The 18,807-nt window shown below is 36.9% G+C and overlaps 1 protein-coding gene and 1 long non-coding RNA gene across 2 annotated transcripts in view; both read right to left on the bottom strand.

Annotated features, from left to right (window-relative positions):
• The window catches only part of LOC309482595, a 475,034-nt gene that overhangs the window by 118,312 nt on the left and 337,915 nt on the right, over window positions 1-18,807 (bottom strand). The gene's annotated exons all lie outside the window — the stretch shown is intronic.
• On the bottom strand, window positions 1,387-17,101 carry cd164 (CD164 molecule, sialomucin). Its single transcript, XM_082147720.1, has 7 exons — window positions 16,921-17,101; window positions 14,925-14,999; window positions 5,733-5,816; window positions 5,494-5,560; window positions 5,081-5,181; window positions 4,937-5,005; window positions 1,387-4,839 (listed from the first exon to the last, which is right to left on the bottom strand). The coding sequence occupies exons 1-7, from the start codon at window positions 16,994-16,996 to the stop codon at window positions 4,676-4,678; spliced, it is 636 nt and encodes a 211-aa protein (XP_082003846.1). The 5' UTR covers window positions 16,997-17,101; the 3' UTR covers window positions 1,387-4,675.

The following is an 18,807-nucleotide window of genomic DNA, read 5'->3' as shown; positions in this document are numbered from 1 at the left end:
GAACAAAAGCATTCTAGATGTAACCAGGCAGAAAAGATGCATTCTGTTTTGTTCAGACGGTTTTATTGGATTACGCTCTGACACAGTACAGATGAAATCAGTATTGCATAAACTCATTTGAATACAGGAAACACTGGCGAACACACACACACACACACACGACTGCAATATTATTGATTCTTGGTGATCACAATCCTTGATGATGTCATCTACATGTTTTTTGTGACATTTTGACTGGTACTGTGCATCGTGCACCCTTATGATCATCTTTTCAATAGTGTGTGTGTGTGTGTGTTTGTGAATGAGGAAAACATTGAATCACAATATGTGCACATCCTGTCCAGAGAAGAAATTTGAGGATTTAATGCAGACTAAGCAGGAATGGAGCTAACCCTCAGGGTGAGCGCATATCCTGTTAGTTAAACATTACAGAGGGTGTTTTCTAGGACACAGTTACAGTGAAACAGATTAAACACAGTCCAGGGATAAGACACTCTGTGACACTAGACTTTTGTTGTAAACTTAATTATCTTAAGGCTCTTTATTCTAGATAATATCAGAGCATGTTCCCTTGACTGTTCTCTCTAAGGTCCTCTGGTGCTGGTGTGATTGTTATTCCCTGAATTTAGATGATCCTCCACGGGCAGCTGAAATATTCAGATTGTTTCGGATTCTTGACACACTGCATTTGCTTTGTCCATTTCTATCTTTGTCAATAATGTTCTGTAATCGCTCTTTTAGCTTCATACCCTATTTGTTTATTATGCTCTGCAAGTGACCTTGGGTTATAGAAAGGTGATACGTTATTATACATAAATCTTTAATCACATTTTTGCTTGCTCATATTTAACAGTGAAGAAGAAAACCACAAGTGCATGAGATCTCGTTCAGTTTTATGTCTAAGATATTGATCATTATTTCTCTCTAGCAGCTTTTAATGTGAAATCCTAAAAACATCTTTACACCGAAAAGACAATCCTTATATTTTAGTCCTTTATTTTATTCCTTATACTAGCACTTCGAGATCTTTTGATGAAAAGTGCGTTATAAATAAAATGTATTATTATTATATTTAGCAAACTGATTTATGAAGTCCATTTCCAAAATGGAAAATAAATAGTTTGAAATAAGAAATAAAGTCATGTTGTTAGATGCACAGTTACAGATGGGAGACAGTGACAATTATATAAAAAAAATAAACAGTCACAGTTGCAAGATTTAATGGTGCATTGGGAGCTAAAAAAATTTTTTAATTTGATTTATTTTACTCTTGAGATGAGAGCGGATCTCCATAGTGGCAATCTGTAAACATACGCCACTGTAAAAGTGTGACTCTCAAAGCTTTCTTAAATAAAAAAAGACAACATAAAACAACACTCACAACTGTTTTACATTACTCAAACTTTAATTAATTTATCACATTTCAACCTAAATGCGAATGCAGATCTGAAACGAGGGGAAAACACAAGAACAAAAGATAGATATCCGAGTTCCAGAGAAATAAAACCAACATAATAGAGCGTAAAACAATTAAGGCAGACTTTCTGGAAACAGACAAAAAAAGTAATCAACAAGAGTGTTATGTGGGGCGTGTGCAGTGATTGATGAAAAGCAAATGCACTACTGAACAATAGGCCAAAGTAATTACAGTTATTAAAAAAAAAAAAAAAAAGACATTATTAACTCTTTGTAATTAGATAACTAAATGTTGGCTCAGGCAAGATGCAATACTCCACGTTTCTCTCATTAACTACTCACAACTTCAATAATCTTAACCTTCACTCTAAAAGTCTCTGAGTAGAAGTCTTCATGACAATAGTAATCTTCATTTAATCTTAAATAATTAAGGCACTTTTTCCTCAAAAGGTGCAGAAAGGAATGCAACACTAGCTCAGGGAGCGATGGTAAAATATGGCATTGTTATGGCTGTTTCTAATCGAAATCTGATGCATGCACACAAACGTAAATGGCATAAGAAAACAAGGCCACAGACTAATTAAAGTTAGGTTGAATTCTCTGAGTGTGCGAAAGGATTTGAGTCGTTTATCTATAAACATTAGCATCCTTCACGGAGCTCTGAATATGGATCTAAAATGGACAGTTCACCCAAAAAATTTAAATTGTCAATTTTCTCACACTCATGTCCATCCATCCATCCATCCATCCAGTGACAATTGTCATTTTTTGTGTGTACTATCCCTTTAAATCCATACATGTTAATATGCCCTTTACAGCCCTTTGCATGCGCAGCTAAAATCCATTTGCAATTACGTGGGATCTTTGGATGTAGCCTGACGCTATACACACACACAATACCGTGATGAGTTGTGTAATTATGTATTTATGTAACCAGTGTTTTTAATTTGGCAAAGCTGAAGTGAAATGGCAAACAGTAGGATTTTATCTGACTACACTACAGGCAAGATGAAGCTTGTGAAGCATTATAGCAGCTTTTCAGTGACTCATGCTAAAATAGACACCTTTGGCATTTAAGCACCGTGATACAGTATGACAATGCAACAAGCAATTAAAGAGTGGTTCAATAAAGAGTGAGGCCTTAACAGTCATCTTCTGAGAAACATGCAGTTAACACAATGCTGGCAATCGAACATTTCGACGTTGGGATGTCAGGGGAAAAGCGGATGAAACTAAAGCACGCACCAAAAACAAATCTATTCATTTCTGCCATTACAATATTTGCAACCCAAATAACATGAATCACTTCCTAAACCAACCACATTACGACTCGTAGAGGAAGTTATTAGCAGCAAAGCTAATCAAGATTATTACATTTCAAAATTTAGAATAATGCAATAAAAAAAAAAACAGGCCCTAGGCCTACACACGTACCAGCGCAATAGCCAGACAAATGCATTTAAGAACAGAGTACTAAACGAAATATGCTGAAGGCGGCATAGTCAATTCTGCATTTAAAACAAATCTACTCAAGCTCAATTTTTATATTCCAGAAATCAAACCCAAGCATTAAATCGTGAGTCTGACACGGCTCTAAGTGTCCATCAAAATCTGTAGCAAAACAAAACATATCCTGAATGCACTTTTCTAGGGCACAATTCAGTTCTCTTTAAGGGTTTTTAAACACAAATGCTCCTAAAAAATAAACATCAGGCTCTGTGTACAAGACATTTCAGTGCCTTATATAAAATTATATTGATTTCTGTTTTAAGGTCAAAGAGAGTTCAGATCATTCTACTTTTGAATGGGAGTACTAGAATCTGATATTTCTGTGCAAGCAAGAAATGACCCTTGAGAACTGGGAGAAGCTTTAGGGAAACATAACATTAATCCATAATTAAACCTTTTAATTATCTACTCTGTATAATATAGCGATCAGTCCAGCTGGCAGACACTAGATCTAATTCATCGATACAAGCACGCACGCGTGTCCATAAACACACCGACATACAGGCAGACACACTAACACAGAGCCTGGCCTCGACGGCGGCCCACCAAGAACGCATTCACACTTTTAAGGCTCACTTTTAAGGCAGCAAGCCACTGCCTCCACCTAAAGGCACTTTGACTAATCATTCTGAATGGGATCCTCGATACTCTGCCCTCACAGTGTGCCTCGCTCCGTTCTCATGTCCGGCAGAATGTTTTAATTCTAATAACTCATTTCATCTGTTAAGTAGAACTGGATTGGCTGAGCCTCTATTGTTTCAAAGCCACATCAATTTACAACTTAAAAATGGCCTATACACTGGTTAAGTCCACCACAATGATCCCCAAATGAGGTCATGGGATGTTAACTAAGGGTATATAACGCATCTCTGACATTACCTAGCACTCCACTGTCAAAATTGGGGGGGGGGGAAAGGGGAGCGAGATGCCAGGTTTAACTAGTTTTGAGAACGGATGTCTACTGGTTCTCTAACTGTAGATTAGTTAAAGCTGGGGAATGTAATTTATTGCAAACACTTTGGCTCTCTTGGTTGGTATGAATGAGATCAATGGCCAAAAAAAGTGTTTTAAAAACAAACACCACAACACAGGCAGTCACAAACCAAAAGAGTATGTGATGAAAATGCAGAACGGGGGGGGGGGGGCGGGGGGGGGGGCATTCATTCACTCTTGAAATATACAGATATTATTTTTGCACTTGGTGAAGATGACTGGGTAGAATATAAAAAAAACCATAAGTCATGGCAACTGTAGAAAACACTGTTTTAGTGAAGATACCTGACCATAGTGAAATGAACACTGGAAATGGGGGAAGTGTTGCCACAGGCATGATGAGAAGATCCGGCTCATGCCCCTTCTCAGGGGAAACACCAAGATATTGAGGCGACGAATCACTGTGTGGTCATCAAAAATGAAATAATTGAAACATTTCAAGACATAATTCGAAAGTTGTGGTTGTTCATGAACGCAGCAGGACACATTTTGCACACCCCATAATTCCACAGCTCAAAAAAAAAAACTTTGTGTTAACGAATTTGAATGCTTGTGAGAGCTCTAACATAAGTGAATTCTAAAGCTCCAATCACAGGAATCAAATGTCAAATATCAGGCTAAACATGGGGGGAAAATCACAAGAGTGTTTAAGAAATATCATAGAATCTGTGTGTACTGCTCTCTCTCTCTCTCTCTCTTTTTTGGGGTTGGAGTGTAGGTTTTGTGGTGCCGTGTGGTGCCTCCAGGTGGCAGAGAGTTACAGGGTGTGGTAGTTGCGATCCTTGGATTTGCAGAACTTGTAAAGGAAAAAGATGACAGCTTGAAGGCCAAGGACTAACACAATTCCCCCGATGAAACTGGCGGCATCAAACGTGGACGTCTTAGATGGAGAAGTTGTAGGTGACACGGTGGATGTACTGTCTGTGGGAAAAACAAAACAAATTTCAGTCAAACCTGCCAGGGTGAAGAAGTGTTTCACTCTCTAAGAGTCATCAGAGAGAGAGAGAGCTGTACTTACTAGCGGACGTCCCGTTTGAAGTCGGAGCTGAAGTGGAGGTGATTGTTGAGGAAGCGATTATCGTGGTAGCTAAACAGAAAAAAAGTGCTGTTCAGATTCATTTTTGTATTGTATCAGTAAACAATAAAAATGCCAATACATCACATTTTTCAGACTGCTCTTTGTTATAAGCTGATGTGGGTGTATTTCCGTGCGTTTTAAAGTCATTGTGAGACGGACACACATGATAAAGTGTTTGTTTAGGCCTGTATCTATATTAACATGTAGTAAAGGAGGTATCATAACTTCTTTCATAGTGTATAAGGGCCCTGAATCATTGTGATGTAAGTGGGCTTTACTTTTTATTAAATCAATTAATTAATTATTTTAAATTTGTTGATTTTATTGTTTACTTTTTCTATTCACTATTGTTATCCGTCATTCTATTTTAATGGCTCTTTATTTATGTTGTATTTAAATGTGCTCTTTGAATAAAATTGACATTGGGCTTTGAATTAGGTAGTTATGCGTTGTGGGGTGCGTATGAATGCAAATGATGCGAGTGTGGAAGGTCGTACCATTGGTGGTGTTCATGGTGGTGGGGGTGGGGGGGGGTGGTGGTCACTGTCGCGTTCGGTGTTGGTTCTGCAGTCCAGAGAAAACAGTCATCATCCAAACATACAATTGGTCAAGTCACAGAACATTCATATCATAGCTAATGAGCCAATTGCTTATGTTTTGGAGTTGATGAATGCTACAACCAAGCACTATTTTAGTTATTATAAAAACAAGCATGAGATAGTGGGACAGGACTTACCTGTGCAGTTCATAATGGTGCAGTTGGCTATTTGGCTCTCAACACTACCATTAACGCACTTAGCTTCGGTTTTACCGGCATCAACTGAAATGCAGAGGAGACAAAAATAAAAACAAACTAAACAAACAAGACCAAATAACATCACTGTGCATTTTAACTGCAAGAAAGAGAAACTTGACACTCAAATATGGGCATCTAAATATCAACTGATTGACTGAAATATTTTAGCTGCACTAATTAAAATTGCAGAAGTTCTTCAACAAATAGCATTTTGTTTTATTATTTGTGGTGTTGTAATGTTGACTCAAATAATCCTTGTACACTGGGGCCGGTTTCACAAAGATAGACTGACTACGGCTCAGATATAGTAGATAGTCAGACATCAAAATCAGACCGTTGCACAGAGCACTTAAGACTCTGACTATCTTAAGTAGGACTACACTGCAATGCATTCTGGGTAAAATAAGACACTTTTCAAAACAAAAAACATGGCGGATCGAGTAAGCGCATTCAGCCGCTCAGTGCAGTTTACCCCAGCGGAAAATATGTGTGTGTTGGAGGAGTATAACAGTTACAAGGACATTTTACTTTGGAAATTTAGCGGAAAATGTAGTAACAAGAAGAAATGCTTAAATTATGAGCCATTTTCCCTTTTCTTTTGGCTGTTTGTAATGTAACTGATTGTTACTGCTGGTTGCCAAGGTAACAGAGTCTTAGACCTAAGTTAGCCTGGGGGTAAGGAGTCACATTTTTTTGGGTCTAAATTAAGTCAGTCTTTATTTTTGTGAAACAGTCTAACTTGCATTAGACTAGTCTATGAGTAAATGTTAGACTTGTCTAACACTATAGACCGGTCTATAATAGCTTTGTGAAACCGGCCCCTGGAGGTGGAGGGAAAAAAAGTCACTCAACTTCTGTTGACTTGTTATAAAAAGCAGCAAGACATACCACACTGCTTAATTCAACACTTGGAATATAAAAATGCAGAAAGAACTGGAGTGATTGCATCGATTTTTCGATACACCTAACATTCCATCAGATAAAGAATAAAGTCACATAAACAATCCCATGACTTATAAAAGGTTATTGGTCCAAAAATAATAAGGAGGAACTGGCAGTATGTCACACTCAAATAAGAAAGAGATAAAGAGAGAGTAGGAGGAATCAAGGAAGATTTCCCAGAAACTTCTGTGTCACAATCAGCTGGTTTCCATTTACCTCCTCCGTCACACATGAACAGCATTGTATGACAGACAGCTCAGCACTCGAATTCCTACTGATAGCAATAATTACATTTTTATACACATTGTTTCAAAATCCACTTTACCGACACTGTTTTCTTCCTCATGTTTGTCATTGACTTAAGTTCAGAAAGCCCCGTCACAATGGACTCACTGACTAACTCATTCCCTCACAGGTAATGTGTGCAAAATGCAAACATTGTCACACCGAAATCATGTTCATTAATTATAGGCATACTATACTTAAAATTATTCAGAAATAAAATACTTAAATGTAGAACCATTTCAAATCACAATAAATAAATAAAAACATTGGATTTGTTTATATTATATTATAAGCCATATTGTTCCAAATATAAGACAACCCTGATTATAAGACAATTATAAGAAAATACATTGATTAGTCCTGGGGAGCACACTTGTTTTACACGTATTTGACGCAATAATATGGTGTATTATTGAAATGTAAGAGTCTAGACCCTGAATATAAGACGACTCATTTTTCAAATGTATTTCCAAATAAAAAGCACCGTCTTATATTTGGAACAAAATGTGTATATTATATTATATTATATTATATTAATGAAATAACCAAGTTCTCAAGTTAGGAAATAATCTTGTGTAGTCTTAGTTTAGGCCAGTGTAAAAGATTTTGGCTGTTGCTACAACTTGCTATTGTGTGACTGTATATTGAGTTTGAGGAGTCAAGCATACTAGCCTTCTCTTTCAGTATGTGTCCTTGACCGTCACAGACTTTTGAGTATTTTATGTCAAAAGAAGCGCTTCTCGGTGAGAACTGAGCCCCAGGAAAAAGCTTTAACAGTTGTGTTAAACTATAGCTCAGTGTATGAAGTGCGTACATTGTGTTTTGATATACACAGAGAAAGAAATGTCACATGCTTTTGTGAAAGGTACAACTCTCATGTTGAAATTCCACTATGACAACACATCAAGATGTTTTCAATTCCTTGCTTTCTGAATAAGTGCTTGACTAGCAAAAATGCCCTTACATTCCACACGGCTTCCCACCCCTCAGCAGTTTGTACGGACACGGGACAGCAAACCAAACTCAGCTACCCGGCTCAAGTAATGATTGAAGGGAAATGCATACATGTTCATTACTTTAAAAGGACTGCACTGGCACTTTCTGGAGCAATCAGTTGAATGAATATGATGTCAATCCGCCCGCTTTTACTGGTTTTCACAGATTAGACTGCAAAACCTGCTGTTGAGACTCTACTCTTTAACAGAACAGAGTGAGCGTCTGTGCCTCTGTCTCAGTCCACATGTGCCAATGAGAAGCGCCACATACTTTACTGGAAAGACATATCACATGAAAACTTCCACAAGTTTAATTACCGTAGTAAAATAACTTAGTGCAAACTAGAGATAGACCCAAACTATCTTTTATGACAGATACAGGTTATTTTGGGGTTAAGAGTCTAATAACTGATATGAAAAATAAATGCAGTAAACTTAAAGGGATAGTAAACCCATTTACTCACTCATTGCTATCAGCCTTCCGGTTTACATCAGAGCGGCTCAGTCTTTAACTGCTTTTTAAAGGGATACTCCACTTTTTTTGGAAATAGGCTCATTTTACAACTCCGCCAGAGTTAAACAGTTGAGTTTTACCGTTTATGACGCAGCGCCTGAAAATAGGTCTAATAGGTCAGACAAACTTAGTCCCGGTCACGTTGGAAGTTACTGAGCTGGGGACTATTTTCAGGTGCTGCGTCATATCATTACGCCTGCTGGACTCATGGTACGGCAGCAAAGTTTCTTGATTATTACGCAGGAATGAGAGTATAGTTCCTAGCCATATCAGCCTAGAAAATTGCAACTTTTCATTTTCCGTCGGTCTTACTACACGATGTAATTACAGAAGAGTCAAGTTTTAAGTAGGAAAAATATCGAAACTCTTTGGTCATTTTTTTGAGAAAGATGCTAATGGTCCTGTCCGATTCAATGATCTATGCTAAGCTATGCTAAAAGTGGTACCGCCAGACCCGGAGTTCGGCTGAATGGATTCGAAAATGGTAAAACTCAACTCTTTAACTCTGGGGGAGTTGGAAAATGAGCCTATTTCCAAAAAAAGTGGAGTATCCCTTTAAAACTTCTCTTAAAACCTTTTTTTTTATTTATTTTTTTTTATTCATTGAGTTTTTGTCATGTCATGAATGTGTGGTTTGTCCTTGTTCTTTATCTTGTGTATTGTTCAGCACTTTGGTCAGCCTTGTTTGCTGTTTTTAAATGTGCTATATAAATAAATACAAACTTGAAACTTGAACTTGAAACTCATTGACTTCCATAATATTATTTAATTTTTTTCATACTATGGAAGTCAATGGGTTACCAACATTCTTCAAGATATCTTCTTTTGTGTTCAGAAGAACAAAGAACTTTATACAGGTTTAGAGCAACTTGAGGGTGAGTAGATTATGACAGTTTTTTTTATATTTTGGGTGAACTATCCCATTAAATGATTTTCAATAATTGTTTTATTTGTGCTTTGACACCACAATAATAACTACATCCTTAGACTACAACAATACGAACATATGATATGTACTGGTATTATGCAGCTATAAATATCAATAATTATAAAAGAACAAAATTATTAATATTATTATTATTATAAAAGACTGTTTCAACAATCTGTAAGTTAAGTGAATGAAACACTACATGTAGTCTAAGTGTGTGATTTTGGTGAGTTTATATATATAGAGCATGCTATCAAGTTATGATTATGTCAGATAACATCAGCAAAACAGGTATTAATATTTAACATAGTGAAACGTTTCAATATTTGTTGTGCAAACACTGCCTTCCAGTTGGTCTCACCTTCCTTCTACACCCACACAGAGTCATACGTCAATAATTCAAACGAGTATATTTACAGCTCATGTCGCAACACATAGATTTTAGCCTGAACATTGTTTCAAACAGGCCTTAGAAACCATGGCTTTGTGGAAACGCCCTCAAAACGAAAAAAGTCCTGTCCTAAAATTTGCAAACCTATTTCTAATTCTCTAAAGAACCAGAACACACTAGTTTGCACTACAGTAGGAAAGACCCAGATATTTCCAGTCTGTTGTTTGACTGAATGAGTGTAAACCGATAGCATCGTCTCTAGGGAGCCGATACCACAATGCTAATGCTACCGTCTTTGTTCTGGGGGAGGTGCGGTTAGAGACACTACACCTGCTCGGGCACGTCAGACCACTTCTCTTTGCGGTCAAGCATAGACTCATACTTTGAGACACATTACAGTCTCTCACGGATTGTGGAGAATGACAGCTGCTGACTTTTAATTTAAGATCGAGAACAAAGCCTGTGAAAGTGAACCTTCAAGGAAGTGGTTTATAACTATGTTGTTGCAGGCAGTGTAATATAAATTGTTTAATTATTAACCTAATTTATATTACCTTTACTTTACCAAGGTAAAAAAAAAACCACATTGAGATTACAATCTCTTTTACAAGTGAGCCCTGGCCAAGAAGGCAGCACATAGAGGATACACTTTAACAGACAACAAGTAACAAACAGACAGGAATGCACAGGAATATTAAAAAAACAAACAGATAATTACATTTTTTGGGGGAAATAGGCTCATTTTACAACTCCCCCAGAGTTAAAGGGATAGTTCACTTTGAAATTAATTTTTGGTATGTTTTAGCTTACCTCAAGGGCATCCAAGATGTAGGTGTCTTTTTTTCTGCAGTAGTTTCAATTTTGATATTTTTAGGTCAAACCGTTCTTGTCTGTCAGTCATATAATGCAGGTCTATGGTCACGGTCTCAAAACACAAGCACAGAGTCCAAATTAAAACAATTCCCCGTCGTCCAAATTAAACAATTCCCCATCGTAGATATATAAACACTAGATGTCGCCTTGTCTACGGCAGTTCATTGGAACGAATGTCTTTAAGGCGACATCTAGTGTGTATATATCTATGCACCAGTCTGCGTACACGTCAGATCAGATCACTTGGACATGTCTGCGTATAAGAGGTAAAAACGATATAAATACTGTTCGTTTTCTCACACAAACCGCTCGTTTCGTGTCTTAGGCCATCAATGTGTACTTACGATGGGGAATTGTTTAATTTGGACGACGGGGAATTGTTTTAATTTGGACTCTGTGCTTGTGTTTTGAGACCGTGACCATAGACCTGCATTATATGACTGACAGACAAGAACGGTTTGACCTAAAAATATCAAAATTGAAACTACTGCGGAAAAAAAGACACCTACATCTTGGATGCCCTTGAGGTAAGCTAAAACATACCAAAAATTTATTTCAAAGTGAACTATCCCTTTAAACAGTTCAGTTTTACCGTTTTCGAATCCATTCAGCCGATCTCCGGGTCTGGCGGTACCACTTTTAGCATAGCTTAGCATAGATCATTGAATCGGACAGGACCATTAGCATCTCTCTCAAAAAAATGACCAAAGAGTTTCGATATTTTTCCTATTTAAAACTTGACTGAAAATAGGTCTAATAGGTCAGACAAACTTAGTCCCGGTCACGTTGGAAGTTACCGAGCTGGGAACTATTTTCAGGCGCTGCGTCATATCATTACGCCTGCTGGACTCATGGTACGGCAGCAAAGTTTCTTGATTATTACGCAGGAATGAGAGTATAGTTCCTAGCCATATCAGCCTAGAAAATCGCAACTTTTAATTTTCCGTCAGTCTTAGTACACGATGTAAAGAGTCAAGTTTTAAATAGGAAAAATATCGAAACTCTTTGGACATTTTTTTGAGAGAGATGCTAATGGTCCTGTCCGATTCAATGATCTATGCTAAGCTATGCTAAAAGTGGTACCGCCAGACCCGGAGATCGGCTGAATGGATTCAAAAACGGTAAAACTCAACTCTTTAACTCTGGGGGAGTTGTAAAATGAGCCTATTTCCAAAAAAAGTGGAGTATTCCTTTAAAACAATCGCAAACATGTTGATAAATTTGATTTATCAAGCATCAAATAGGACTTGTATGTGAATTCAGTATGCGATATAAAAACCTGCAGTTTTAGCTGATTTTGCAACTCATTCCATGAAGTTGGAGCACTGTAACTAAAAGTAATTTTGCCAAACTCTGTTTTAGTTTGTGGAACATCATACAGTATGTATCAGTACTTGATCTTAGATTGTATTCTGATCTACTAGGTGCTAAGAGTGTAGTTAAATATGAAGGAGTGTGTCCAGTTATTGATTTGCACACAAAGGTCAACCAATGAATGAGCCTTCTCGTGTTAAGTGAGGGCCAACCAACCATTTCATATAATACACAGTGACAGACAGAGTACTTTGCATGCATTATAAATCTCAATGCTGAATGATACACAGAATCCAAAGATTTCAACAGGGTCTTTGTGGAGTGTGTGTTAAACACATCTCCATAGTCTAAAACCGGCAAAAAGGTTGATTCAACCAGCTTTTTCTTGACTTTCTGTGTGAAGCAAGAACTGTTTCTAAAGTAAAAACCCAGCTTTAATTTAAATTTAGTGAGTAACTGTTTAATATGCAAATTAAAAGACATGTGACAAATGACCGATTTTAAAAAGTGGAAAAAATGGTTCTTTCCCCCCAGATTTTTTGCATGAATTGAAACCTCTGGCTATGTACTGCAATTTTTAACAGAATACTATGCATCATGTATAATAGCAAACAATAAAAAACTATCAATCACAGTCTCTGCCTATTTTAAATGGTATACCACGAATCTTAGAATAGCCAAGGATCTTTTTAAGTTATCTGGTAGCTGGTATCTCTCCTACCATGTCAGGGCTCGACAGTGCGAACGTTTCATTCGCATTTGCGACTAAAACTATGTGTGCGAACTGTAAAATGTATTTAGGAGCGTGCATGAGTGTGAATAAAACTTCTTAAATGGTATAACAAACGTCTTGTCATTTTTAGATGTTTTCAATTTGGTTATGGAAAAACAACGACACAGCCTAGTATGACTATTAAACTTTAAAAGGCGATTATTTAATTGAATAAATAACACTGATGAAAAGCATCGATGCGCTGAATGAAAATGCTCCTTCACTTTCTGAAAGCTGATGGAACGGCAGAAATGTAAATAGTGAAATAGAGTTAAAGCATGTTGTACTAAAGTGAATTCACTTGAATTATTTGTACATCTAATTGTACTGCCGTTTACTCGGTTGAATTATGTTTCTGTTACACAAAGTATTTGAGTTGTGTTTACGATGAAAATTGAGTTGAAGACATGTAAAGTCTATTTAGTCTCCCAACGAACACCAAAATAGTACAAACGAGTAAAAACTATTATTTTGCCATGTTCTGTTTTGCAAGAACACTCTTATTTTGTCTTGTGTTCTGAATGACACGCGCACTTCCGCCCCTCCCGAAGCCGTAAACTCTCTCAGCTTGAAAGTTTAAACTCATAAGACTCAAAGAAGTGAAAATGATCAACTTTAGTTACGATGCAATGTTGGCCCGATTGTGCAAGTGACAATTCCGTCATGTCCCGACTCCTAAACGCGAAAGTGTAGTTTCGACGCTTGCTTTGTCCAACCCATTTTGAGAGAGAGAGAGAGAGAGAGAGAGAGAGAGAGAGAGAGAGAGAGAGAGAGAAAGAGAGAGAGAGAGAGAGAGAGAGAGAGAGAGAGAGAGAGAGAGAGAAGACGTGGCGCCGCTGAACACTCGAGTCACGCGGTTTGTGAAATTGCGTCTTTGCGAAAGTTTTAAAATTATAGATTTGATTTTATAATCTGTGTGGATTAATTTAGGATACTCATACAATCTACTTGCTAAAGTGAATCAATGTTTGTGGGGGAATTTCCCGCATTATAAGTGGTAGACCTGCGGGGTAATTAAAATACTTGAAGTATTATCTGTTATATTATTTATTTTAATAGTTCAAAAAGTATAATAAATGTAAAAATCTCACTTTTTTAAGAATTGTTGAAAGGTGTCTTTTTAATAAATGCAACACGTTCCTAAAGTCATGTGAAATAATCGTGTTACATAATCGTGATTATGATTTTTTTCCATAATCGAGCAGCCCTAACCTTGTGTACTTTCACCTTATTGAGCTAAAACACATTTGAAAAAATTTGCATTGCGCCCCTAACGTTTGTGCTCCTAAATTTGTCAACTTATGAGCACATGTGTTCCTTGGGGGAAAAAAGCAAGCATCAAGTCCTGTATGTTAAAGCAAACTCAAAATCTGTGCAAATTTATTCAACAAAAATGGGGAGAAGTTCAAGATCATTTATGTCTTTAAAGCCCTCATTTAATTTTATTTGAAACAATATATTTAATTATTACTCTATCATTTCTGTTGCAATTTAAATTTCCCACTCCTTTCGTCCATGATACGGCCATCTTTCTGCTTACTTTCTCTCCTGTTTTTTTTTTTCCCCCTGAAGAGCCTTGAGTGCCATAGCAACAGTGTGTGCGTTTCATTAGTATATTTACTCTCTCTGATTCATTTCACGTCATCCATTAGCAAAGCGGCATGGAGAAGGACTCCAGGGATTAAAGGGCAGTTACTTCAGGTTCACACTGACCGAAGCCAGCATTAATCACTGAATGAACTGCCAAACACACAAACACTGGTTTTCATTTATTATCTGTACGCCACATCAGGAACACTTTAGACAGTTACATCGTCCGTGTTTAGATTAATTTAAGAGCAGACCTACTGATATATTCTGGGAACTACAGGTTATGCTTAGAATTTTCTCAATGTAATGGGAAAAAAATAAGGCTTTCCACTAATATGTTTATTTGTTTATCCCACTTATGAAGAAATCTTAATAGGAAACATCATATATGTATAATTATATATAAAAAATGTTCAAGAAGAGGTTGCTTAATCATGGTATAATCATGGCTTGTCTGCATTTGACTGTTTTCAGGTCAGTTAATTGTTGTCATGTGAGTTTTGAATTTGACATGGAGGAGGGACTGACCTGTGCAGTTCATCCACTGGCAAGTAGTCACATTTTCACATGCATCACAAGATGCCAATGAACCACAGGCTTCATCTGCAAAAGAAACAAACCAATAAATAACATATCTTGCATGCCAAACAACATATCATTGAGATTTACAACAATCATATCATAAATCAAGCAATTAATTATGATATGATTAATAATTCCATAATCAAGGAACACATTGGCCCATCTAATACAGGTTTACTCCATAGCTGAGCTAGATTTGCTCCCAGAGCATGTGTCAGTGTTCACTCTTGGCCTTTAACCCTGAAAACAAGGAAAACTATGTAACCACAATTCGTTCAGTAGGCTAATCCATTTTCCAAGTCTCTAGGTGAAAGATAACAGAACCATGCTAACAATATGCCAATCTAGAATATTCTCTGCTTGTGAATTGACACATTTAATCTTAAATAGTGTAGATGAGGAGCAGCTGAACAGAAAATCTGGGAAGAGGACCAATGAGTCTTGTGATCAAGTGAATATGATCTGACGTCTCTGGCAAAACCCAAACAAAGGTTGTTTAAAACCCAAGTGACACGCTTAAAGTCACAGTGAAGTGGAAGTAACAGACAGATCTTTTCTTCTGTATTGTGACGTACATCCGCGTGTAATGGATCGATTCATCAAAAAATAAAAACTTTAGGTTGGGGACTTGGTTCTGTGTATCGGGTTGTTGACTGATTTTTGAGATGTGAGCACTGCAATCAAAAGTGAAGGCAGATAAGCATAAACTTGCAGGCCGGGTTTAAGCAGAGTGAAATGAGTAAGTTATGAGTAAGTAAGAGGATAAGTTATGACATTTTGATGAAACACTGTCCATGCCCATGTCTTTGTCCCAACAGAGAGAGAGAGAGAGAGAGAGAGAGAGAGAGAGAGAGAGAGAGAGAGAGAGGTGAAGACAGAATTCTCTGGTTTATTTTACATCCCAACATGTGATTCTCTGGATAAATATAGATCTTCAAATTGCAGTAGATCTAAATGGAAGCAAAGCCACAAGATAACAAAATAGAAAACCAAAATGTATTTGATTAATACGGTTACATAACAGCGATTATTTGTGTGACAGATTTAAAAGAGATTAATAATCGTTTCAGTTATGGAAAAAAAACTATACTATTTTGATTTGCGGTAACGGTAGAGCTCAGGGCAAAAGCGAAAACAAATAAAGAAAACAGAAATATTTTAAAAAGTCAAAAAATTTGAATTTGAGGCAAAAGTGCATCAACCGCGTTTAACAACTTGTTATTAGAACTAGGTTGGGAATCAAGAACCGGTTCTTTAGAACAATTAATAAAAAAAAAATAAAGGCAAAGTTTTGTTTTTTAATTCCCTTAACGGTTACGGCCGTCGAACGTTCACACTTCCGCCGGTATGGAATAGACACCGTAGTTTCCTGTACTACGCCACTACTGAATCTACAGCGCGAAACATACATCACGACCAATATATTACAAATACAGATTAATAATATATACAAATACAAATCAAAATCATTCAGAGCGACCGGAGAAGTTTAATTCCTGAATAAATGACTCTTAGGAATCGGTTATTTATTTATAGTGTAATAAAATATGCAGACCGATGTAGTCAGATTACCGCGCGAATTACTCTTATAAGTCAGTACTTTAACATTTATATGTAAACATAGTTTTTGATTGATTTCTAGTATTGTTTGATCAGTTCTGTTGGAATCTGAAATGACCTCGACGTGATTTGGCAACTGACTGACGGAGGGCAGTTGATGCAATAAGAACTGAATAATTACCCAATATTTATTCCTCAAAACTCACACAAGTGTTGAAACAACCGTTAATGGAATCGTTATAAAACCGGAATCGCCATCACCACCCCTAATTAAAATCACAGTTTAGCCGATGGCGTGACAGAACGAGACTGTTTTGGTTTGCGTCGTAACAACAGGACACGCTGTTTTCACTGTTACATTAAAGATGATAAATTTACTCACCCGTCACAGATTCCTGTATTGTCATTGATCCCAATAGGGCTAGTAATAATGTCACGAAGAAAAGTCTCCAAACCATGGTGTCTAATTGGTCTATTCTTAGTCCTTGTTCGGGCGTTCAGTTCGAGCTGTCTGCAGTTTCACTGTAGTGCTGCTGTGTGGATGTGGCTGCGCTTCCTGCTTTCAAGATCACGTGACTGGATCTTGTCATCATTGGATGGGAAATTGGGCTTGAAAGCGTGTGGGAAACACGTGTTGTCCTGCAGGGGGCGCTCGGGGGCTCACAACGCTACATTTTCATTGAGCTGCAAACAAATCTCAGGAACTTTTGTGTTTGATTGGCTCCATTTGTGTCTTAAAAAGTGTAATCGTTTAAAGCTGTTAGTTACTAGAACTCGTACAGACATTGAAATAGAAACCTCCAATTACAGTCGCCTATAAAATAAGTTTAATAATAGTAAACAACCGTGATTGACTCATCCTATCAGGCGCTGAGAAAAGTAACATGTACCACGTGACAACGCAGCGCTGCTTTAACAGCAATCTAGACGATATTTACACAGTGGACATTTAATTGAATTTGAATGGGGAAATAAACACTGAAAAGTAAAAATATGAAGAATATAATTTATATCTCATCGTATGTAACGTTAGCGTTTGGGCCGCTAAGCCCCGCCCATTTCAGATATCCTTTCCTTCTGATATTGCCGTTCCATTCTCTTATTGCCACGTGTTTCCCTCACACTTCTAGCAAATGTTGCCAGCGCCCAAATCAAAACCTTGAATTTTACTTATTAGTAATAATAAGGATGTTTTATCCTCAGCACTGCACTGACTGAAAGGGCTGAGCTTCTGGTGGAAACACGGAATGTACAACAACAGAATACTGAGCTCAGACAACTCCTGCATCTTTACACATCCTCCAGAGTGTGTTACATGATGATAAGTTTCAGTTTGGCTGTTAACTTCAAATCATCTAACTTGATTCCTCCTGATAGGCTAGTGCTGAGACAGAGACCCAGACCACCAGAATGAGGCAGTTCACCATGTGATATATAATTTGAGCTTGAACATTTAAATTGTAGTGTTGAAATGCATATTTTCCATGCAAACAGTATTTTTTTAACTGATTTTATTTTTCCAAGATATGAGTAATAAATAAATAATTTTCAACACAAGAATCTGAAGATGTTTATTTTGAAACATGAATTGCTAAGTATGTATTAGTGCGTTGCGTGGATTGCAAAGGTAACGAGACTTTGGCAGTTTTGTCAAGTGATACAATTTACTGCACTGCAGTTACCACTTTTCAACACTAGATGGGGATGTTTCAGAATTAAATACAGTTGTATGCGTGTAATCCACAATATAAGTGACGTTTTGTTATATTTTAATGTAATTATTCGTTTTCATTTATGGGCTATTACTCAATAATTCCATCATTTAGATGTAGGTCTACATCTCAGACATCGTTGCTATTCATTAAAACCTATATAGGCTAATTGATTGAAATAATTCAGATTTAATTCATTCATGAATAGTTGCATATATTCAATTAAAAATAAGGGCAACCAGATATGTAAATATTCATAGTCCTGTGTACACGTCATAGAATGGATGTAACTTTCAGATGGATTTTTTCTTTCTTTCTGTGATTCCAGTGGAATAATTTGTATAATTTTACATTTTGTGTTATAGCAACTAAATGTGCAAATGTTTGTTTTAATTTTTTTTTTTTTTTTAATAACACATTGGCTGATACATCATCATCCTGTGCATGCTAAACTTATGTCTAAATATTTTACAATTTTAAAGTAAATGAACATTGTTCTTAAGGGGGTCATCTTCACACATCTTTCTACCATATATGTTATATATGAGCTTTCTTCA

This window comes from Leuciscus leuciscus (assembly GCF_965113295.1).
Source record: "Leuciscus leuciscus genome assembly, chromosome: 19".
Taxonomy (NCBI): Eukaryota; Metazoa; Chordata; class Actinopteri; order Cypriniformes; family Leuciscidae; genus Leuciscus; species Leuciscus leuciscus.
Note: the sequence above shows the minus strand (reverse complement) of the source record. Positions and strands in the feature narration are given on the sequence as shown.

Coding starts and splice junctions, on each gene's coding strand:
- cd164 (XM_082147720.1), bottom strand. CDS start 16,996: ATGGTTTGGAGACTTTTCTTCGTGACATTATTACTAGCCCTATTGGGA. Junction 15,000..16,920: donor AATACAGGAATCTGTGACGG/GTGAGTAAATTT, acceptor TTTCTTTTGCAG/ATGAAGCCTGTGGTTCATTG. Junction 5,561..5,732: donor CACCATTATGAACTGCACAG/GTAAGTCCTGTC, acceptor TCTGGACTGCAG/AACCAACACCGAACGCGACA.